General features: G+C 42.6%; 1 protein-coding gene across 2 annotated transcripts in view; it reads right to left on the bottom strand.

Annotated features, from left to right (window-relative positions):
• Positions 1-1352: 1352 nt before the first annotated feature.
• Positions 1353-23057, bottom strand: part of si:dkey-172j4.3 (diacylglycerol kinase delta) — a 73916-nt gene continuing 52211 nt past the window's right edge. For both annotated transcript variants that reach the window (XM_047583031.1, XM_047583040.1), the window contains 22 exons: positions 22710-22812; positions 22106-22265; positions 21723-21831; positions 20521-20660; positions 18482-18569; positions 17323-17414; positions 15221-15320; positions 14382-14447; positions 13158-13329; positions 12981-13079; positions 12789-12873; positions 12590-12697; positions 11052-11148; positions 10831-10938; positions 10604-10717; positions 9467-9601; positions 8684-8847; positions 7623-7728; positions 6924-7013; positions 6192-6305; positions 5909-6023; positions 1353-4932 (listed from right to left, as the gene is read on the bottom strand). In XM_047583031.1, coding sequence (XP_047438987.1) covers positions 4880-4932; positions 5909-6023; positions 6192-6305; positions 6924-7013; positions 7623-7728; positions 8684-8847; positions 9467-9601; positions 10604-10717; positions 10831-10938; positions 11052-11148; positions 12590-12697; positions 12789-12873; positions 12981-13079; positions 13158-13329; positions 14382-14447; positions 15221-15320; positions 17323-17414; positions 18482-18569; positions 20521-20660; positions 21723-21831; positions 22106-22265; positions 22710-22812 — 2418 coding nt within the window. In that variant the 3' untranslated portion in view covers positions 1353-4879. The remainder of the gene's footprint in view (positions 4933-5908; positions 6024-6191; positions 6306-6923; positions 7014-7622; positions 7729-8683; positions 8848-9466; positions 9602-10603; positions 10718-10830; positions 10939-11051; positions 11149-12589; positions 12698-12788; positions 12874-12980; positions 13080-13157; positions 13330-14381; positions 14448-15220; positions 15321-17322; positions 17415-18481; positions 18570-20520; positions 20661-21722; positions 21832-22105; positions 22266-22709; positions 22813-23057) is intronic.

Here is a 23057-nt window from a genome sequence, read left to right on the forward strand (position 1 = left end):
TTCTACGGTTAAATTTCTGTTGTTTCATGTCTAAAAATAAGTAACAGCTCCTGGTTCTGCTGGATCTGATGATAGAAATACTTCACGTAGTGTAAAGATGTTATCTAGAACACATCGCAGAGTTATAAGCAGAGAGATTAATGATTCATTTAAAAGCCTGGTGAATCATTTTACCATCACTGGTGTTACAGCATGTAAACAAAACGGCTCAGGTTGTATCAGTGCGTGACTCATGCAGAAACTGGATTTCCACACATTGTTTTCATTATTTTAAGCCTATTGTACAACTGTGAACACTGCCTACACTGGATTATGCACTGATGGGCTTTACTACAGCCAAAGACTAAAAGAAAATACAGTATGTGGAGCAATTGTTTAGGAAGAGCAAGAAATAGTCCTCTTAATGTCTTATTATGCCAAATGAAATATTTGTCAGATCTTATAAAGCCAGAGTTACAACCCACTGAAAAGGTTAACTTACCTTGTAGGGAAAATCGCAACTCAATTCATGTTGGCAATAAGCGTCCAATGAGGATCAACCGGCAGCTAGGGTCGCTCTCTTTAACAACCCATCTGGCATTTGTTATATTCCACACATTTTGTTCTGATACAGAGCCAGGATGCTAGAAATGTTGCTGCCATAATAAACAGGTGGTAAGTAGGTAAATGTGCTATTGGAGCAGCGTTGAAGCAATTAGTTTCTTGCTCATTCCACAGTAATGTTTAAGTTTAGCAATGTTGTAGTTTCTGGCTGGGTTCTGGAAAGCGTCAATGTGTATTGTTATTGATGCTGTGCTAAATAAAATTGATTTGAATTAATGTGCCTTTATTGTGTTTACTATTTACTATACAACATGTTCAACACGATGAGGGGACTATGTGAAGGGAAGGTTTATGGTAGAGATGTGTTTGCTAGACTGTTATATAATGTTGCTATCAAAAACATCCTTGTGTATAGACCTTTGCACCACATTTTATGAAATTATCAAGGTGATCGTGTTACATAACAATTCCTAGAATGGGACTTGGATCCGGGGAGTTCTGCCTCTTGTACATTTAAGTGGACAGTCCAGAAACGTAATGCCTCTAACCCATAGGTCTTCAACAGGGGGCCCTTAGAGGGACTGCGGGGTAGTAATCAATCTTTGGTTGATTACTATTTTTTTTGTATATTTATTTTAATTTCCCTCCACAAATTTAAATTTCTTTAAATACACATTATAATGAATCCAACATATCCAATCCGAGACCTGGGTGGGGCCTCCTCTACCTGCAAGAAATATAATCCTTGGAAGCCTTCAACAACACCTTGAGCACACCATTTTCAACATACGACAACAACAGACACAAGGTTCACACTTATATCACACAATAATTCATTTAATCTCCAGAGAGTTGCACTGACGTTGTCTTTGTTACATACTTCACACGATAACACAATAAAACACCTCGCAATTTACAAGGTCGTGCAACATCAAGACTGGCTTCCAGCGTTGGCGCACACAGTCTCAATATATAGGCTGTTCAGATCAGAGGGTGCGTTCACAAATGTCGTCTATGGAATACTGTTGCACAAAACATGGTTGAGCGTAATCGGTGGATTCCTTTCTGTTCCTCAGCTGTCATTTTTATAGTCTTCAGAAGAGTTTCAGTCCAAAAATGACAGGAAAAAAAACAACAACTATTAAATCATGATAAAAAGCTCTTTAAACAAATGACTTATTTTTCAAAAATGGCTTCCATACAAATGTGCATTCCCAAACATGGTCGTTATCAGCATGTCAAAAGCTAATCAAATCAAAAGTGATACACAAAGATTTCACCCAAATATTGGCTTAACACAGGATGAACAACTCTTTTTGTGTAAACAACTCATTAGTCTGTAAATAACACTGGACGAATCCGATTATTTTGGCTTCAAGATCAAATAATTTAAACATGTCTTGATTATGTTTTCTTTTATTTTCTTTTTTTTCTTTTAGAATACAATTTCCATACCAATTGGTGAAAGGACATTTTGGTGACACTGCTTTGACAACGGAACGACAAGTAATCACACATTATATCATTGGCGATGAATGCGATGTCTCAAGCTGCTCTGCGAGTAATTGTACAACCAGCAATGTAATGAACATTTATCATTCTTTTACGATTAGATATATTACATTTTATCAACACACTTTTGTCCTTATACATTTGTCATAAATAAAAGATTTTTTTCCCATCAAGTCAATTAAAAAAAACACTCGTAAACAATCAAAATGTTAACACACACACTCACACGCAAGTCTTTTTTTCCCCATTAACTTTGCTTCTTTGTAAAGTGCAAGGCAAGATACAGTAAACTTTGAAATGTACGACATACAGCATCTTTCGCAGCTGAAGCTTGCGCGCGCTCTCTCACGCTTTGTATGTCTCGTTACCCACTGAACAAACTTGGCACGACACCACTAAAGCCTCTAAGGTGTAGTATAGCTGGCACACTATGGATTACAGTAGCACAATCCTACCAGAGCTGAACATCTACAATGCCTCACAGTAAACCCGTCCCATCAAGGGTTAGCTTGGTAAAAGTAACTTAAAAATAACTTAAAAGTTAAAAGTAACTTAAAAATAAAGGAAAATCAAGATCCAACCCTTTAGACTAATGGGAAGAAGCTCAACAATTAGCATTTCAGCCTCTCTTATAAATGTAATGTCCAATAAAAAAAGTTTTTTTTTATCCTTTTTGTGGTTTTGGAAGTGGAGGAGCAAACGGCACATATTAGCATAAACTAAGCTGCGTAGCATTCTTTAGCAACAGTTACGTGGTTTAGCTAACTCTAGCTAGAATTAGCATTCAGTTTTAACCTCGTCTTGTGAACTTTTTTTTTATCATGGCAATTAAAACTTGTCAAGTAACACTATAGAATTTTATAAAATTCGCTTTTTGCTGTTCATACTTTTATTTCTGTCCATTGGCTATAGTGTTAGCTTACTAATGCTTTAGCATAGCTTCTAAAAAAAAATAAAATAAAAAAAGGGATGGTTAAGGATGAAAAACAGCCAAAGCTCCAACAATTAAGGAGTTTGCTAATATATTTAACACATTTAGCAAAAGAAAACATTATTTTTTACTAGCGATAAGCTAAGACATTGGGCCTCCTCCTGACAGGAGCCCCAGTTTCAAGCTGAAATAAAATGTATTTTTACAACTCAAAGTCAACGCGTCATACTAAGAAATCTAAAATAACTTATATCTCCAGATATTAATCTTCTCATTTGTCTTGAGGTAAAACAGCAAATGAGCAAACGTTCCAAAATGTTGGCGTATCCTTTAAAAGGTCATCAACGGATACATTCTCGTCGAGTATGGCTGACAGCAAAGTACCTGACAGGCATTGATGTGCGTTATCTTTCCACGAAATTATATTTCTGATGCGTCATCCCAACTAAACGCCGGCAAACCTGCTTCTCAGGGCAGGTTGAAATAAACAAATGTTCACAATAACGTCGCTAACTTTAACGAACGACCTAAAATTCCCTTTTATGAGGCAGTTTTTCACTGTGAGGCCAAGGAAGTTTAAGTATGCATGCAGGGACACACAGAACAGCATCAGTTGGCTTTGATTATATGCATGGTGGCCAAGGAGTTTGTCAAAGGGGGGGAAGCAGCAAAGCCAGGACAGCTTCACAGATTACCATTGGGAAAATAAGATATACAAAAAAATAGATATATATAATATATTTGTAATATTATTAATAATAGTTTTTAATCACAGACAAGGCAAACTCAAATATCCACTGACTCTTATATTACATATACAATCATGAGTATGGCAAAGTAGGAGTAATATACTGAGCAGCTGTAAGCTTTGATTGCGTCCTTGATGCTTCCTCCTTCTGAAAACACCTTTACCAGGCACTGCTAAAAATATCAAGTCATTTCATCTAGAAATGAATTATTATTATTATTATTTTTTAAAAAAACACAAAAGTCACACTTTAGACCTCGCTGAATTCAAAATCCCACAATCTGATCTTTTCACAAGGCAGAACCTCAGATGAAACGACTCGTTATTTCTGCAGAGCGGCTGCATAGCCTCTGACCACACACGACTCACACAACAGCCCATTAAGAACCACTTTAGAACCACAACAGTAGAACCTTTGTGAAATCACATATGATTCAAGGTTATTCACAGGTTAATACGAGTCCACACGGGTACATTCCTCAGTATATATATATATTTTTTGCAACATTTAAGATATCCTCCAGTTTGCTAGACGGTAAGGTTGAGATGTTTTAGTTTGTTCATTTTGTCGACTTTGTTGGGAGTTCTCATGGCAGTAGCAACACAAAATAAATACTTTCAGAAAGTCCCACGAAAACGAAATCAGAAGGCTATTCAGAAGTTCCGAAGTAAAACTAGTAAAATGAAGAGAAAGAACAAAAACTTATGATAGTAGATATAAAATAAGATGGTTGCACTCGACATGCAGCACCACGTAAACACATTTCTTTGTCAAAAAAAATAACAATAATAATAAAGTTTGCGAGGAGGACGCTGTCTATTCACACCTTCAGTTTGATTTGCCGTCGGCTTCGTCCACGGAGACAAAAGCAGGTGGTGAAGTGACGCGAAGCCAGGCCCCTTCAAAACAAAATCAGTAAAAAGAAGAAATGAATCCTCCCCATCTGAAGAGAGGAAAAAAAGGACGGCGAAGAAGGAGTAAACCGGGGAGGAAAGAGAATAAAAGTTGGGGATGGTGGTTTTCCTTTTCTTCCTGACACCTCAGGTCAAAACCGCTGGGCGTCGTGGTGGGAGGGGGAGGACGGGAGGGGGGCTGCGCTCCACACCCTCCGCTGTCATCATTATAAAACGCATGGGGCAGGACTTCAGTTGCCTGAGGAATCTGCCTCCGCGGCCCCACCTTTGATGTCCCAAGCTCCTGCAAGAGAGAGACACGGAGAAAAACACAAATGACAGACTGAGCGAGTCAAATATGAAGTAAAATAGGTCACAACAGGCATCGCTCTAGAGGCTGTGGCTGCTACTTGGAGCGGTGATCCTAGCTGGAGGCTGCTGGCTAAACTTTTTAACCAGCTCATAATGCTCTGTGTTTTTTTTTTCCCAGTGCCAGATGGGGCTCACAGACTGCGCTGTCAAGCACAATTAAGTGTTTTGTACAGCAGGTGTACACAGTGCAAACACAAAACTGTAAATGAAATGAATCTGGGCTCCTCGCAGCTGCTATTGATCCACCAGCCACGAAACAAAAAAAAAAACAAAAACACCTTGATCCCAGTGCTGCAGACTGGGTTACAGAACTTTATCGTTCTTGCCAGGGGGAAGTTCTTCAGCTTGTTTTGTTCCTGTGGCTCTGAGGTAAGGCTACACAACACGAGGAGCTTTCTGACCGGCGGCGGAGCAGAGAGGACTGAGCTCCATTTCGCTGATTATGTTTACACGGAAAAGTCCTGATCAGACATACGTCATCTATAAGTGTAGAACCTCTTTGACAAAGCGCTTCTTCTCCTGCGGAAGAAAACCATTTATCTCTGATTGACTGATTGACAACAACGACTTCATTCATTCTGATACCAACTCATCATTGGACGGCTGGATTTGGCCCAGAGCTGATTTCCTTCAGACACTGTGAGCTGAACTGTACAGATAAACAAACGGGTGAGGTTTTCCCTCTCTTGTCAGTCCGGGGCATGAGTGCACAACACAGTGAGGACTTTCTGACAGCTGTCACACCCAAGAGCGTGAGTACAGACATAATCAATAAAACGCCTGGCTGCGCTCTGAACCAGATACTGTAGACTCTCTGTGAACTGAAGCTCCAAACTAAACACCGTTAATCATTCCAGTGAAACGGATTAGTAAGGTTTACATACTTTTGATGTGTCATGATCGTTCACCTGAGAGGGAACTGTTAGACTTCTGCTTGTGGAGCTTCTCCCTCTCCTTCTTCCCCTTAGGTATGATCTTCAGCTTCATGCTGCTGCTGCTCTTGCTGCTGCTCCTCACCGAGTCCTGAAAACAACAAGGACAAATCATTGTCACGCACGCCGTGACTTGTCGTCAGCGAGGGCAGACGGGCTGCGTCTAGTCAGGCCTCAGCGACACAGCTGTCACGGGGCCCTTGTTAGACCGTGAGAGCACAGTCATGCCTCTCTGACACGAACAAACATCCGCCCTCACCTCCTCGGAGCACTGCATGAGAGGACAGATCCAGTGGATGTCGTCCAGCTTGTGGAGCTCGGCGCTGAGGCTGTTCAGGGTCGAGCGGAGCTCCTCTTCCTCCGGAGACTCGGACTGGAAAAAAAAAGAGGAGACAGCTTTCAGAGAACGTGTCATTTGAGCACAGTATTTTGCCTTGGAGACATTTTCAAAAAAAAAAAAAAGAAAGAAAACTGTTAAGACCTAACATCTGTTCGGAACATGATGGACATCTTTCCATCCTGTCTCTGCTGTGCATACTCTGAGATGTGTAAACAGAGAACATCTGCTAACCTGCAAACGTGTCATTTCCGCATTTCTCTCAAATATTAATCTCCATATTAAGCAAATTTATTCCGGTATGGCTGCAGCATTTATCTCCCTCAGCATCTCAGTTCACTTTATCTTATGGCGGCCATCACGGGAAGCTGAGAGCTCTTCCTTGTGCAGTATTTAAGATAAATTTAGAGAACGCCTAACCCAGCCCAGCCTGTTTTGACCTGGAAAGGCCTGTACACCTCAACACACAGAAAGAGAGCTGGATTCTAAACTTAAACGTAACGCGGAGCTGCTTCTGCACAAAGGGCTGCTGTTAAGAAGGTACATTTCCTTAGAGGAAGCGAAGCGCTTGGAGGGACCTGAACAAAGACAGCAGAACAACTGAAATGTGAGATGGCACAAAAAAAAAAAACGAAGAAAGCTGAGGAGTTGTACCAGTAGTTTTCCGTCCAGCAGCATCTTGGTCTCAGCCTGCAGGACCTTGCTGCTGTTCACGATCTCCACCGCCGTGCTGCGGCTCAGACACTGGAGACACACAAATCAGTGATCAGCATCAACATCACAACCAAGGATGAAACTAAAATCTCTATTTGTCAGCATTTGATCTTTGTGTTCAATTCAGAGTTATGAAGTGTAAAGACAGTGGCGGACTCTGCAGCAGAAAATGGATTTTCTGAAAAAACGGAATGAATGATGAAAAAATGCAACTGTAGAAGAATAAATTAGACATTAAGCGAACCATTAAATGGCTAAATCTATACAGAGCATTCAAACATGGCACTATGAAATAAAACATGATTTTTTTCTGTCTTTTGTCAAGATAACTATTCAAAATGCCACTTTTCAAACTGACAAAATGGAGAAAAAAAACAGCGAAAAGCAACAGGATGAAAGGCTTAATGAGGCTGCATTTATATAATTCATCTAATTATTTAGTATTATCTCTTTTTCTGGATTTCGTTCACACACTGTGTCCTTGAACCGGTGCCACTGATGTTTTTCAGGCTGCGAAATGAAAGCGAGCCGAGACCCAGGCATATTGCTGAAGGTCTGCGCTCGTTATTTCCCCATCTCGTCAGTCAAAGCGGCCATCTGTCCGCCCGTCTGTCCCCCTCCCCCTCCCCGGCGTCTTACCTCGGGGCTGGACAGTTTGGCCTCGGTGAGCACCAGCGCCGTGGCGTTGACGGCGTGAGCCAGCTCCTGCTCCACCAGCTTGTGGGTCTTGGCTGCCTCGCGGATCCTGGGGAGGACAAAGGAGGGAATCATGGACCTGAAAGGGCTGCAATTATTGTTTCGACAAGCCGAACAACAAGAGTAGATCATTGCGGCCTGGTGAGGGGACTGAAGCCCTCTGTTAGCCCACCTTTGAGTTCACTTTGGACTCAAAACTCTCAGTCTGCTTTCAAATGAAGTGACTTTTCAGCCGAAGCTCGGCGTGTGACTGCTTCATGGGCTTGGTTCACAATTGTAATTAAAATATGCATCATCCTGAAAGGAGTGCAGGTCTACAGACGTAACTGAAGACGTCACAGTGAACCCGACACGCTTCCAGGGGGGACGCAAATAGTTTGTAAATGCCAGGAAGAGAAATCAAACGGCTCACGAGCGCACCACTGAAAAACTCAGCAAACGGGCCTGTTAATTGCAGTGGGATGGAGGAATCCCATAATGTGGAGGAAAAAGTCCCTCTTTACCTCTTTAAGATCCTTGCACACAAACACTAAATTGAACAGGAAGTGCGTAAGGGTTATGTAAGGGTTTTATCAAATAATTCTGTAGAAAAATATATAGCTGTGGTGCTGTAAATACTCAAACAGACTTTTACATATGAGAAACAAGCTTATGGATTATAAGAGATGAACCTATTAAATCTATATTCTAATATTTGAAGAGAAATGGTGGGTAGAGTGCGCACATAAAAGAAAACATCCAACAGCACCTTGTGCTGTTCATGTTTTCTGAGTGTTTTTGTGTGTGTGTCAGGCTGGGTGGTGGGATCTGGTCTGGTCTGGTCTAGGTGGGTGCTACATGTCATGCCAGATCCAGAGGTTTCCCAGCAGAACACTGAACTGTCACAACATGTTATTTACTTCTCCTCTCAGTGGTTTTAATGTTGTGGCTGATTGGTGTATATATTCGACAAACAAGTCAAACAGAAAATCGAGTGGAGAGTGGAAGAGAAACGTGCCACGTACTTGCTGATGAGCATGTCGGCCACGATGCCCAGCTGCTGAACCTGGGCGCACTCCTCCTCGGTCAGGTACTCCATGGACTGCTGGGAGTTGAGGCGGGGCCTGGACGAGCGGTAGCTGTCAATCTTCCTCTTGTCCTCCCACGACTTCAGCGTGCTCTCAAACGCCTGGTGGGGCGAAGACGGAGAGCATCGTCAGGCCGAGTTGTTCAAACAAACTAAATTCAAGCGCTCCTTGCTTCAAGGTGTGTGCTCAGGTATTCCGTGCTTGAGCAGACACCGAAAACAAACGAGAAATCTTTTTATCTGTAAATCTGAAGGAGCAAAGAAAGGGAACTGTTTTATTACTTCCATGTCTGAATTTAATAATACCTGCGCCTCAAGTGGTGTCCGGCGGGGACAGCGTTTAGCTGAGACATAACTGTCACCATTTCACTGAATGAAAGCCACACTTAGAAGGATAAAACCACAGAGTCTGAGTTATTCTCTCTCTGCGGCGCTCAAGGAGGGAAACCATGGAAACAAACTGCCCGAATGCGCTTGGCTCAAGAGAGCTCTTCAAGGTCTGAGCAGCGTGAAGGGAGAACAAACACAGTGGGTATGGATTTGGTTTAAGAAATCCTGAAATAGAAAGAGTCAACAGGGCGGCGTTGAGAGCCGGAGCCCGAGAGCTGAGAGTGGATTTTCTGCTGCGATATTCACGAAAGGAGAAGTATTTCAGTCCGACGCCGTTTCTCTTTCTCAGTCCACATGCACACAGTCAATGCAGACATACGCCAGAGCTTACCCTGTCTCTGGTGAGCATTTGCGCACGGTTCTTGTGGACGATCTTGACGATGCCAGGCGGCTGGATCCAGGCCTCCCCATCCACCTGCACGGGAACGCCTTCCTCCCCCAGGATGGTGATCTTCACCTGCCGGCACTGAGAACGCAGAGAGATCAGAGCAGAGAGCAGAAGCTGTCAAGTTTATGTTTGGTTTATGCTTTGAGAAAGCATTGACTAAGTGCTTAATTCCAGAAACTGCATCCTGTTTTATTCAACCCCCTCAAACTGGTGATTTGTCTGGCTCCAAACTCACACTATGGCACTGACGCTAGTTTGGTCAACAAACTAGCGTCAGTTTGACCAATGCAAGGAAGTGGGGAGGTGTCGTCCATATTTATTTACAGGTTATGGCGTGAACACGGATTCACGATACTTGCATCGTCTATGATGCAAGGCACAGCGTATTGTGCCATATTGCGCCAAGCACTTCCGCAGATGTGTTACTACATGTTGGCTCGAAAAGCAATTCCTTCAAAATGTCTCCAACAAGCACAGACAATTCATCCTCAGTCAGTTCAATGGTCGTACACATCATCTACTCTCTGCTCCCCTTTCTTTGTCGCTGCAACATGAGACGCTCAGCAGCAGTCAGTGACAACAACCTGGTGTCTAGCTGCATAAACACAAAGTGATGCTGACCCACCAGAGAATAGAATAAACGCTCTTATGTAGGTTACGGTGTAGGTGGTGTAGGCTCTGGCTCTATTTAAATAGTTAAAAGGCTTTAGGAGCAGAAATACTAGTAAGAAGACAATTGATGTGTCATTGCTTTCAGTAGCTGCCTGCCAAGAGGTAAATCCTTTGAGTCGAGTCTATATGCATCCTGTTCACAAATGTTACAGAAGTATAAACCAACTTAACAATGTTAAGTACTTTAATTTAATGTTGCTGTTATCAGCGGGGATGAAAACCTCAGTAGAATATCTAAGAGGAATCTAGAGCCAGCCTAGCAGCTCTGAGGCTTTGAGCTGAATACTAAGACGATCACTCCATCATGAGGATGTTTGGAGGATATAAAGTTTAAGAGGGCATCAGCCCAACGAAGAGGAGAATGGAAAGGAGACTACAAAGTCCTAAGGGTGGATGTGTGTGGCGTACCTGTGCAATGCGATGGTGCTGCAGGTTGATGACTCTGGACATGGCCATCTGCATGCTGCCAAACACAGCCACCACCTCCAGTTTCTTATCGTCAAATGACGGAGCACCGAAGTTCTGGGAGAAGAAAGTAGAAAAAAACATCAAAATGCAAAGTGAAACTTGTGTTTTTTGAGTCAAGATGTAATACTCTTTTGATGGAGTCTCTGTGAAAGCTGCACCACGCTCACATTATCCTCCTTGGTGCCTCCCCAAAAGTTGATGCCGCCTGCATAGCTGGGGATGTTGAGAACAGCCAAGCCCTGCAGACTCGGCAGAGACATGGGAACCCCGTCACACTGCGGAGAGGAAGGAGAGGATGTTTGAAGATGGAGAAAAACAGCTGAGAGCAATCGGTTTCCCAAAGCAGATGCAGACACATTTTCTTTCTTATATAGTGTTTGTGCCTGACCTCCAGCTGAACTCTTTGCTCCAGGTTCTTGTACGTCTTCTGGACCAGCTCTTTGGTGCCGAGGACTCCGTACCACATCATGTTCTTGGTGCGACTACTGCAGGAGGAGATAGGGAGAAGAAACCAATCAGCACTGAGTACATACACTGCACTGCTATTAAGGATAATGCTACTGGAGACAAAGAGTCTGTTCAGACCTTACATTCAGATCTGATCTGGGTGATTTGATTGCATAAAAGACAGGTATGAGCACCTCCATTCATTATGACACAGAATAAGATGTTACAATTCCTTGTGCCAAGATCCCAGGCAATACACATTTAGAAGCCCAGTCCAACTGAAAAGTGACCAGCAGGCTAGCAGTCAGCTACCAGCTAGCAACCAGCAAGGACACACCAGCTAACTAGCCTAGTCAACAGCAGTAGGCAGTATGCACATCATTGGGGTTTTCAAGTGGGCACCTCCCTTCACCGATGTTCCGTTAAGTTAGGCCCATGGTGTCACACCCTCCATGCTGCCACCGCACAACCACGTGACTTTCAACCACCGAAACATTAGCTTAGCCCTTTTTATATTCTATGAAATGTGTTGGTTGCCTGTCCAAGCCACAGGGACTGAACCACGACCCACACATCCAAACACAAAATAACTACAAACGGTCTTGGCGTCGCCCCGCATATGCAGATCAAAACAGAACCCAAAAAACAACAACCAGGGCACACTGAGATCTCATTTGAGACATCCAATCTGACCACATTTGGAGGTTTACACTATTGCGTTTACACAATACTTTGTGTAAGCGCAACAGTGTGAATGCAATACATCCTGAGTTGCATTAAAGACCGCTAAACTCAACAGGGGTACTCCTATTAGAGACACCAACTGTCAACTATTGCGCCCCAGATGATGTCAGGGTTTATTTATATAGCATGACACTGAGATCACATCTGGAGCAGCATGTTAATGTCAGGTCTGAACACAAAAAGCTGGCCGCTTCAGATTGGATCGCCCGAATGGATCTTAATGCAAGGTCTGAACAGGCCCAAAAACTACATAAACATTTGATGATTTGAGTATCAGTTTTCTACCATGGAGGCATCAAAATACTTCAATACCCATGAGCCTTAGCTGCTGCTACCATGGAAAAGAAGCCAGTCAGGAGTAGTTTCAGATGTCAGAGGCAAATTGATTTGTTGTTGACTTAAATCAAAATTATACCCAACATTCAAAAGCAGACAATCTTTACCTTTGATGGGCAAAATTTTAAGACCAGGCCAGATGTTTGTCTCTGAAATGTACCTTTATTTATCGATATTATACATTAAGGATTGTAATATGTAGTAACTCCTACATCTTAGTAAATGCCGTTATCTGAATAAAAAATGTGACTTTCCAACAATGAACACATTATGTTCTATGCTCCAATCTCAATAAGACATATTATACCTTCAACACTACAGCGTGTTGTCGTCACAGACAGCTGTTCAATAGCAGGACTTCTCTGTGAAGTCATCAGAGCTGATTTGTGGTTTCTTTACCTGCATTTTTTGGGATGCTCGTCCCTCTTGTTGTTGAACTCCAGGGAGATCTTGGCGTCCAGGCCGATGCCGAAGTAGTTGTTCATCACACACTTCTCTGAGCATTGCCTGCAGATACACACCATATAAGGCTGCCTATTAATGCACGATGACCCACACGTGGCAAACACAAATCAGAGGAGCACACAGGCAGGCTTACACAGAGTCCTCGTTGAAGGTGACGGTGTTGAGGCTCTCTGGTTTCTCCAGGACGATGGGCGAGGTCGGACTCAAGCCTCCTTGACCTGGACGGATTCATGATCAGGAAAAGAAACGTTGTTGTAGTGAAAACACGTTTTCTAGGCTTTCCTTCCTTGTATCCCTGCTGAGATGTAACTAAAGGGAGACTTACGCGGCTCAGCGTCCTTCAGCTCCTCGCTGTTTTCTCTTTTGATGGAGGACGAGGACGGCATCCTCTGGACCTGCGTGTGTCTGTTCTGCTCGTCCACCACTGAAGCGATTAAGAATGGTGAGCTAATGAGCCGACATTCAGATGTCTCATAAAACGGAGGATAAAGGTCACTCTTGCCTTTCTCAGCCTGCTCAATGATCTGCCTCAGGGCTTTCTTCAGACTGTTAGCTCTGAGCATCAGCTGCTCCTTGGATCGGTACGTTTTGCCCTCTGACCCCGACTCGCCGCCACTTTCTCCGGGGCTAGAGCCGCCGCTCTCCTGGTTGGGCACAGAACCTGCTGGAACCACCTGGACGAAAAAAAGAAACATCCTTGAGTTTCTGTGAAACCCATATGTGTGTGTGTGTGTGTTACCAGAAAAGATCTCATCATTCATAGACCTTTGCTACTGCTGCCGTGTAGGACATACCCTTGTGGTTATGTTTCTGACAATGATAAGCAGCAGTTAATATTCCTTTAATAGCTGAACTCTTAAGGTCTTTTATTTATCCAATATCAAATACACAAGGAACTCTGAATCACAGCTTAAATCCGGCACAGTTCCCCTTTTATTGAGCCAGAGGTTGAAATCGTGCTGACATTTCGAAAGGCTGTGCTGTTTTCTTTTAAAGCCCAGACATCAATCTGAGAATAAGAGACTCCGCGGGGAGCGGAGACACAAAAAGCTACATGGCGTTGTGCTGTTTGGCTCCTGTGAGGAAACATGAATCGTGTGCATAAGCCACTGTTTTCACGAGAGCTCGCGTAAAGGATCAGGTTTGACTGGCTGAGTGGGGATTTAGAAACGCTATCTTATCTCTCGTCCCTCAAAATAAGCAGACAAGAAAAAAACAAAACTGATGGTTTGGGAATAAGCAAGAGAGCTGTCTGGGTTCAGTACATCAGCAACAGGCCCAATGCAAGATATTTTACCAATGACTGCATTTATTTTTATATAACGCTGCTTAAAAGTAATTTCACCCCTCATTTCACATTTCTGAATAAAAATGACTGAAATCATCAGCAGATTGTTACACACATCCTGACAGTAGACTAGAGAACCCAGTCAGACAAACGAAACAGAAATACAACACCTGTGTATTTGTTTGTAATATATACTTCTGTATATGATGTATTGCGTCACTATTATGCTGAAATGTAGAAATTTCAAAGAAGCTCAAGTGCATGCCATGGACTCAGCACTCAGTATACAACCAGGTTTTGTCACATTTTCCAGAGTGATCCAGCCTCACTTCAGTCATGATCTGGGTGGTGACACCTGTTTTCAATCAGTGTGGAAAACTTCACTGACTGCTTTGACTGACTGACTGACTGATTGATTACGTCGGCTCATGTTATTACCTGTGCTTCTGCTTCTTCACTTAAGGCCTTGACGAGGGAATCGAGCTTTTCGTTCAGCAACGCACACTGAGAAATGAGAGAGGGAGAGAGAGAGGTTTTTATTGTTTATGCTGCTGCCTCGCTCTCTTGTATTTTGTGAAGTAAATGGCGAATTTCTGGCCAGGCACCAATAGAGGGTTACATTGTTTGGGAAGGGACTGCTAAAAGGACTGAAGGCGCAATCAGAGGAAGCTCAAGATGCCTCTGTTGATACACACACACACACACACACACACACACACACACACACACACACACACACACACACACACACACACACACACACACACACACACACACACACACAATATATATGTATTCATGTGTTCTGGACCTGGATATAAGCATATAATGTAGGTATTCCTGTATCGGTATCCTGCTAGCTGAAGCTGCTATAAAGAGTCTGGACTACTTTGTCCAGTTCCTTGACCTGACAAGCCCAACAGCCTCAGCCTTGCCTGATCTGAGCACAGTATTGCATAAAACATAAAGAGAAGGCTCCTGAGTAAATGTAGCTCTAAATGAGGTGCTTCTTGTGCATCACTTAGAGCTGAATAAAAATAATGAAGTGGGTTTAATGAGTGCCTTTGTCCCACCTTTTCCAGCTCCAGTGTCTCTTTGACATTCTTATGAAGACTCAAATAATCCAACATTAGAACACTAGAGGAGGGAAGTGTTAACACTGAACCTTCAACTGTATTTTATGCTCTCTCCATTATGCACATACACCTACACTTGCCCACTAGCTACTATTACACAAGCTCTTACATAACACACGAGATTACACACAAGCCACTTACCTTCTTTGCCATGGCGTCGGCCTCCTCCTTGTTCTCCGTGGCTCTCTCGTACGCCTTCCCCACCTCCGCCACGAAATCGTTCACCGTCCCACACAGAAACCTGGCGGGCAGCAGGGTGGACGTGATTAACACTGAGTAGTGAACCCATTACATGGCTAACATATTTCAAATTTTGGTGATTCACCGTGATGGACATTACACACACATGCTCCCATTTCATTACTGTCTACCTGCCTGTCAAACACGTCGCCCCCACACAGTCACTATTTACTCACAGTTGTTACACTGCTGCTGTATGACTCAACACGGAGGCTTCTCCAAACTCAACGCGAGCTCATGAATTTAGCAAAGATTGACAACAGCTTGAAAGCTGCATTAATATTGGATCCTCAAATTCTGAGATATTTCCTCTGTCCTACAAATGTTTTATCTTCAAATTATGTACTAGGTCGTTCCACACATTTCATTGCACACGTTTTTAAATGATATATTTATATATTTTAGAATGCCGCTGAATAACATGCCAAGGAATAGTGGGAAGAACATGACAGCAGAGAAGGAGAATCAATCGGTCAAGAGTCGCAGGTGGCAAAGCATTGTTAGAAAACAATGCACGGCCCTTTTGTTCTAGTTTCAAATTTACTGCCTCTGAAAACACTCAAAAGACACTCCACCAAAGTCCTTATTCTAAATTAATACTTTAAAGAACAGGCTGTATTACAAATCTTTTCAGATGAGCATTTATGTGATTTACACATCATCTGTTTTGAGTGACAAAGGTTTAAGGTCATTTTAATGCCAATTCTCATTATAATCTGACACTATTTTAAAATCTTGGATGTTTGACATTGGTACACTCATCTAAAGACATAGCCTGGCATTAGAAAATTAAAACTGAGCAACCAGGTCATTGTGGCAACTAATCAAGGAATTCTGGTTCTTCCAGTTGTTCCCTGGCCAAACAAAATATGGAATCATTCAAACAAATTCTCAATGTACCCTGAGGTCTCCTCCTAGCACTTCAGATGGTGGAAATGGACACGTTTCTGGTCCAGCATCAGCATCTGTCTGCACTGACAGGGAGCTACATTTTTCGAAGATTTTTCAATGAGAAAAGTCTGACAAGAACTGCAAGAAGATATCTGTCATTAACGGATAATGGAGACCGAGACTGAATTCCGAACTTATGCTGTATGCATTTTTATTTTCCAGTTGAATCTTTATGAGTTAGGTGGTGCCAATGTTGAATGTTGTTATGGTTCAGTCTTCTGCTAATCACGTGCCTCATGGTTGCATCACTGGTCAAGGCAAAGAAAAACAGTAATTGTCATATAACACCACTGGCGTCATTATCCCAGTTGAGGTGACAGCGTATGTAGCACGTCCATAATCCTACGTTAACCGTGTGGGAGGACAGCGGTTTCTAGATTGCTGTCTCCTCCAGCTTTAAATACTTAAAGACTGTGAGAGAAAGAACACTGAACTTCTCTCAATGAAATACTCATTTTCAGTCATTTCATGTAGTGAGCTTTCTTTTGACCCTTAAAATCTGAGAGTGCAACTTCTAAATTTCACATTTCTGGAAAACAAACAAACCAACCCTAACCCTAACCCTAACCAGACACATTTTCTTTTGCCAACAACACTAGTGTCATGTTTCCAGTGTGACCTGAAGTCCCCGAGGTGTTTTAAATGCGCTGCAGGTCAGAATTACAGTCAAGAGTCAGTTTAAAAACACATGCAGAGCCCAGAGTGGAGAAAAGTGCTCTGTAATGGCTGCTACGCATTTCCCAAAGGAAGACTACTAATGTGCTAATGCACTGAGGATGACCCCTAAATACTGATTCATCCGTCTCTTTCACTCAAAGTCGAGAACCCACTCGCACACTCGAGTGTATGTGTGTCCTTAGGATGAGACAGGAAAATCAATACCCGCCGAGCAGACACTCACTTGTCCCTCGTTATGTGTCTCTTCCTCTTATCATCCCGCTTCTCTATTTCACTTCCCGGGTTTCATCCACCCATCTTTATTATCCATTCTCTTCTCATCTACTTTTCTCTCCTCTCTTCTTGCCATTTTAAGGGGTATGCGTGGCACGTACTTGGCAGAGGAAATGACGTCACTGTGTTTGTCCGAGTCCAGGATCTTGGCGAGGTGGGAGGCCACGGAGTCTGCATACTGAGTGATGTGGACCTGAGAAAAGAGAGAGAAAGACCTCAGAATTACAAAAGAAAAGAGCAGAGGTTTGGTTTTCAGACTGTTTGGCTGCGAAAAACCACACATATATATACATATACACATAGAGTACATGTAGTAAAACCCTCGTCAAGCTGGATTTCATGTTCCTGCTCTGTGATATGCTGTCTGAACACAAGATGGATGTTGAATCTGTTCAGGAGGAAATAGTCAGCAGGTTTGTTCCGCTAACCAGAAATTAGGCTGATATTCTGTAACATTCTGTAAATGAGCTAAGACATATGTATAACTTTATGGCTAAATTAATATTTTAAATGATCACATAACATAGAAATATTCATTTCTCCACATGAGATTTAGACTCATATTTCACTGTGTTCTAAATCGATGTGTTTTTATCCAGTTTATATGTAAAATTCATATTAGATTCTTTAACATAAATACTTTATCTGGGTACAGTACAGCAACATCTTTTGAAGTACAATGTTGAATAACTGCAGGGAGTCATTTGCAAGCTCTAGAAAGTAGAAAATCTATCTTTTTTTTTAAGAAGTACATACCACAGCCACAAATTTGCCTTCAGTGGTTTTACAATCCACACAACACATTAGTCACATACCCTTATTATTTTGGATAAAGACAAATTAGTGTTCAAGCTTCTAAACTCTAATTTACATACAAAAAAATCTCCTTTCTTTTTGGAGTTCTGCCAAGGCTCAAGATTATCAGAAATTTAACCAGGATTGTGCAACATAATAAGTGGACCAATCCCAGCTGCGAGTTGCAGGTGAAGAATCATGGTGATTTTAACATGTTTAACAACCCAATTGGTGGCCGAGAGGCAGTGCTCAGCTTGAACTGAAAAAACAGTGCTGCCCTTCATCGAAGTCTTCACCACTCCCCGTGGTTTAGCTCTGATTGCTTTGGTTTCTACCTGCCAGGCTCAATTGATTCTCAGTGGATGTTTTCCAAAATCATTTCTTGGAGCTTGCAAGCGCTGGCTTTTGTGGATGCAATCTGTCGAAAGGCGGACAGCCCTTTGAAGGGCCTGCAGCGTGTTGTACCTGCAGAGGAGAATCCAGGCTGTCGTCTTCCTTCACTATCGGGGTGTGTTTATTGGTGGTGGGCACCTCGTATGTCATCACGCTCCATCTAAAGCGCACACATCAAACACCAGATTAAGAATTTTATTAGCAGCTTATCTAATGGGGAAATGAGAAACACAAGCATTCATTTCCTCTTCTATTCAACAGTATTCAATAACCTCGGCCAGCTGATATATCAGGCCGATATTTGTGTTCACGCAAGTATATTTTTTCCTGGCAAGATTTACAGACAGATGCATCCTGGACCCGTGCAGCCCATACATTGCACCTCCCCCACTAGCAGAGTGTGCTTGTGCTCTACCTCTTTTTACTGATTATTTTGTATGCATAAGAGCTTTCTTTGAGTTCAATAAATGTTTGTGTTTTCAGTTAAATTGAGATTTGTACCATTTTGTTATCATCGTCTTATTTTTGTGATGTAAATGGAAGCAGAAAAAGCAGGATCGGCTTTAAATATCGGCTCAGAAAAATTGGCATCGTTCGGAGGTGGTCTACGACCCATTTGACAACATTCCTTCAGAGGGTGTGGCCACACAACGTGTTCTGGCTACATTGATGGATCATCTAATCATTTGACGTCCTCTCCATAAGCAATCACACATCAAGCGACAGTAGTTACAAGAGGTCCAAAAGTACAAAAGTAATGCACTGCAATCTCTCATTGTTAACATGGGATATCATCATCCATTTAAAAATAAACCAGTTAAACAAATACACATGACAAGCTAGCGCATTTGTAGAGCATCAGGCAGAGGCAAGTATTGTGTCTCACCTTGTAGCTTCATACTGCTGGATTCCATTAAAAATGAGACTTTTCGTCACAGAGCAGCTATTAAGAATGATGGCCGATGGCTCTACTGCGCCCAAAATGACATTTATTGTGGTCACTCGAGATGAACACGATGACACGTGTAAAGTGTGAACACTTGTGTTTGCAAACTGACCACTTGTGATCGCATCACTCGGGATGTGACTGATACTAAGTCTGAAGGGGGCAATTTCAGTAAATGACAAAATCATTTTCATCTTCCACTGCAAAACATGTCTATCTCAAATGTAGCTTTGTTTGTCTTGTTTTAAGTCTCAGAGCTTAACAGCAAATGATTTATTGTCATGGCAGTTTTGACACGTTTATAATAAACACTGCCTTCATCCATCATCCACATATAGAAGGAGCCATTGCAGAATGAGGAGGATGGTGAAGTTTATGATAAGGAGTGGCTGATGTTTCATGTGTTACACATGCAGTCAAGCATGCACAGCTCATCAGCTCATTCCATCAGTTTTACATTGCGGCAAGCATTAGATTTTTACGAGGCTACAGCTTAACCGGTAGAAACACTACGCTGTACACTACATAAAACCCAGGAAGCTGTAAAAGGCTCGACCGAGTCTGCATACCTAAATGTCACATTCCACCAATGTTCGATGTTAATTTAAGTAGAAGAATGTAGACGTGAATCTAGAAATGTTTTAACAGGTGAGGATACAAATGTATGTGTGCTTGCACCAAATCATAGCAGACAAGGCGTAAAGCCTCAGATTTCAGCACTTTTGGAGACAAAATATGATAAAAACCTTGTTGACTAACGGTGAAAAGAGGTGTTCTCACCATCGTCAATCTCAGCACTGGTTGATTTCAAGTTTGTCCAAACAAAGACATTTGGGGAATGGCGACCATTAGCAGTGAATTAGCAACTAAAGCTGCTTAATTTTGTGCTTTGAACTTAATTCAAACATTGTGAATCTTTTCCAAAGGAGTAAACACAAATGCAATTACCCTTCCAATTACCTTTTACTGTTGCTCACTTCATTTATTCATTCCCTTGGAATTTCCTCTAGCTCACTTAATTTTGATTAGCGTATATCACTAAAAGCACCTCAGTCTTAAGTTCACTGGATTTTTCTTGAAAGTTTGAAGAACATGACAGGAAACTAAAGCCCCCAAAAGAAGCACAGACAAGGGTTTGACACCTCTCGTTACGCTCTGGTCTTACCGGTCCAGCATTTTGGTGGTGGCTCTCTCGAGTTTCTCCAGGATCTGCAGCAGCTGAGCGTCATCGTCGCAAAGGCCTCCCCAGCCCAGAACACGAGCCAGGTCGTTGCCTGTGCCCAGAGGCAGAACGCCGAGCTGACACTGCAGAGACACAGTGAAGTTAGACACTTTCCACAAGCCTTATCCTTTTTTGTCCTTTACACACATACATCCAAGCGAGCACAATGGGAGCAGTGGGCAGCCGTGCAAGGTGCAGTTTTTATTTATTTTTTAGATACTTGCTCAATGCACCTTATGGCCCTTAAGCTGTCTCTTTAACCACCGATCATTATCCTCACTGAAAATTTTGACACAAGACTAGTAAAGGTCAAATGCTTCACTGCTTGGTGTCACAAATGTGCACAAAAGTAGTTTACCGGAAAAATAAATTTGAATGTATTATTTATATATATATATCCACTCTATGCATCACTCTATGAATCCCGTCTGCACCTGTATCTGACCAAACACTGACAAAAAAAGTCCTTTTTAAGTGTTCTTCATGGTATTTTAGAGTTTGTCACTTCACCGAAAACAGTTGGAAAATTTTGATGACTTCATTCTGCACTCGGGGGCGTATACTACTTTTCTGTCCAATGAACTTTCATGTCCCTACTTCTCTACTTCACCAGCTGTGCCACATGCCTGGAGCTGACCAATCAGAGCAGACTGAGCTTTTCCTCAGTGGGTGGTGGGAACCAGCATTTAGGGGAAATAATAAAATATGCATAAATCGGCTTGCACTCTGCTGGGCCCTTCAGGAGGATTTCAAGAGGTTGATCTATTCAGTTTGATGTGACAAACTGAACCAGACTAATTTGACGTGACATTTCTTTATCAAAATTAAATTAGAATAAATTAGAATAAAAAAAGTGTTTAATTCGCATGACATTCAATGTCAATGTAAACTCATTCCACACCGATAAGTTAGTTTACATAAGCAGATTAGAAAAGCTGTTTCTGACATCTCCCTGACCCGTGCTTAGTGATTTCCACAATCACAAGAGTCTCTAAAACCCAGGTGAAAAAGGTTTTATCTTAAATTCTGCTAGATTTTCTTTTATTTAACACTTGCTGCTCTCCAGCACTCTCCTTTCCACATCAGGATTACATCACCGTCCCCTCCTCCCTCCTCCTCTTCCTCCGCCACCTCGTCGCTCTCACCTGTTTATGGAGGTTGAGTTTATCCAGCTCTGAAAGCACCCAGCCCACGCTGCCATCTCCTCCACACACCAGAATACGAAACGTCACGAACTTCTGGAACAGGCGCAGGCTTTGGAGGGGAGGGGGGAGGTTAGAGCGAATGGGATGGGAGGATGAGGAGAGAAAGAGGAGGACACAAAGCACGAAATGTCACAGGCAGGTCGCAAAATTACAGCACAGTGCATGAAATGGGTCATGGTGAACTCGAAAAACACCCACGAGCAAAGCTATCATTTAATTAACGACTTTATTTATTTCCACCAGCTGCGAACAAAATCAACTGCTTGCGGAGTTATCTGCGATACACCAAACTGCTACAATAGTTCAGGAAAATCTCCACGTACCCAAGCTCCGGTCCTCCGTTCATCAGGTCAAACACTTGAGCCGGGTTGAGGAGCTGCTTGAACTTGCGGAGGAACTTGACGCCCTGGTTGTCCCCGCTTTTGGAGTTGACCAGGACCAAGAGAGGGCTGGAGCACGACGCTGAGGTGGCCTTCCAGAAACCTGAGAGGAAGGTTTGGGAATACATGCAACATGTTTTAAAAAGGCTCAGAATGAATTTCCAGCTCATAGAATCAAGTTCAAATGTTACAGTCCAGGTTGTGAAGGTTGGATATGAATGGAGAGCTAGATTACAAGAAATCATGAAGTAATAAAAACAAAAAATGCTGCCCAAGTTTTGCTAAATATGTTGAAAATATTCCACCTTTCTTCAATGTCTGCATCAGTGTCAGCAGGAAAAGCCAAGTCACCATTTAACAGCCTCTGCATTCAAAGGACTTACACCTTTAGCACTGTAAGGTGACGTCACTGAACCTTTAACCTACTGTTAATGCAACGCTAAGAAATGAAGAGCCTGTGTGTGTGTGTGTGTGTGTGTGTGTGTGTGTGTGTGTGTGTGTGTCCACATACATTCATGTCTGTGTGTGGGTGTAAGAGGTGTCTCACCGTCCGAGTCGATGCTGTTAAGTGCAGTGGGAGGGATGATCGACACTCGACATTGACCCAAGGGACACACCTTCCCCATTTGTTCTTTACAGCTGTTATGGACCTGCAAATGTGCACGCACGCACGCACGCACACACACACACATACAGAGTCAGTGGTCTCCATAGTAATTCTATATTTCAGTGGAAAGCAAAAAAGGTCATCGCATCCCTCTGAAACCCACCAAATGCCAGTTCTGTAACCTTTACAAATGCCACTCTGATTTATTTGTGCACACATGTGTGCGTGCGTGCGTGCGTGCGTGTGGACTGGATGTAAGACTTTGCATTATCCATGTGCACTCGCACT

This window comes from Mugil cephalus, chromosome 1, assembly GCF_022458985.1.
Source record: "Mugil cephalus isolate CIBA_MC_2020 chromosome 1, CIBA_Mcephalus_1.1, whole genome shotgun sequence".
Classification (NCBI taxonomy): domain Eukaryota; kingdom Metazoa; phylum Chordata; class Actinopteri; order Mugiliformes; family Mugilidae; genus Mugil; species Mugil cephalus.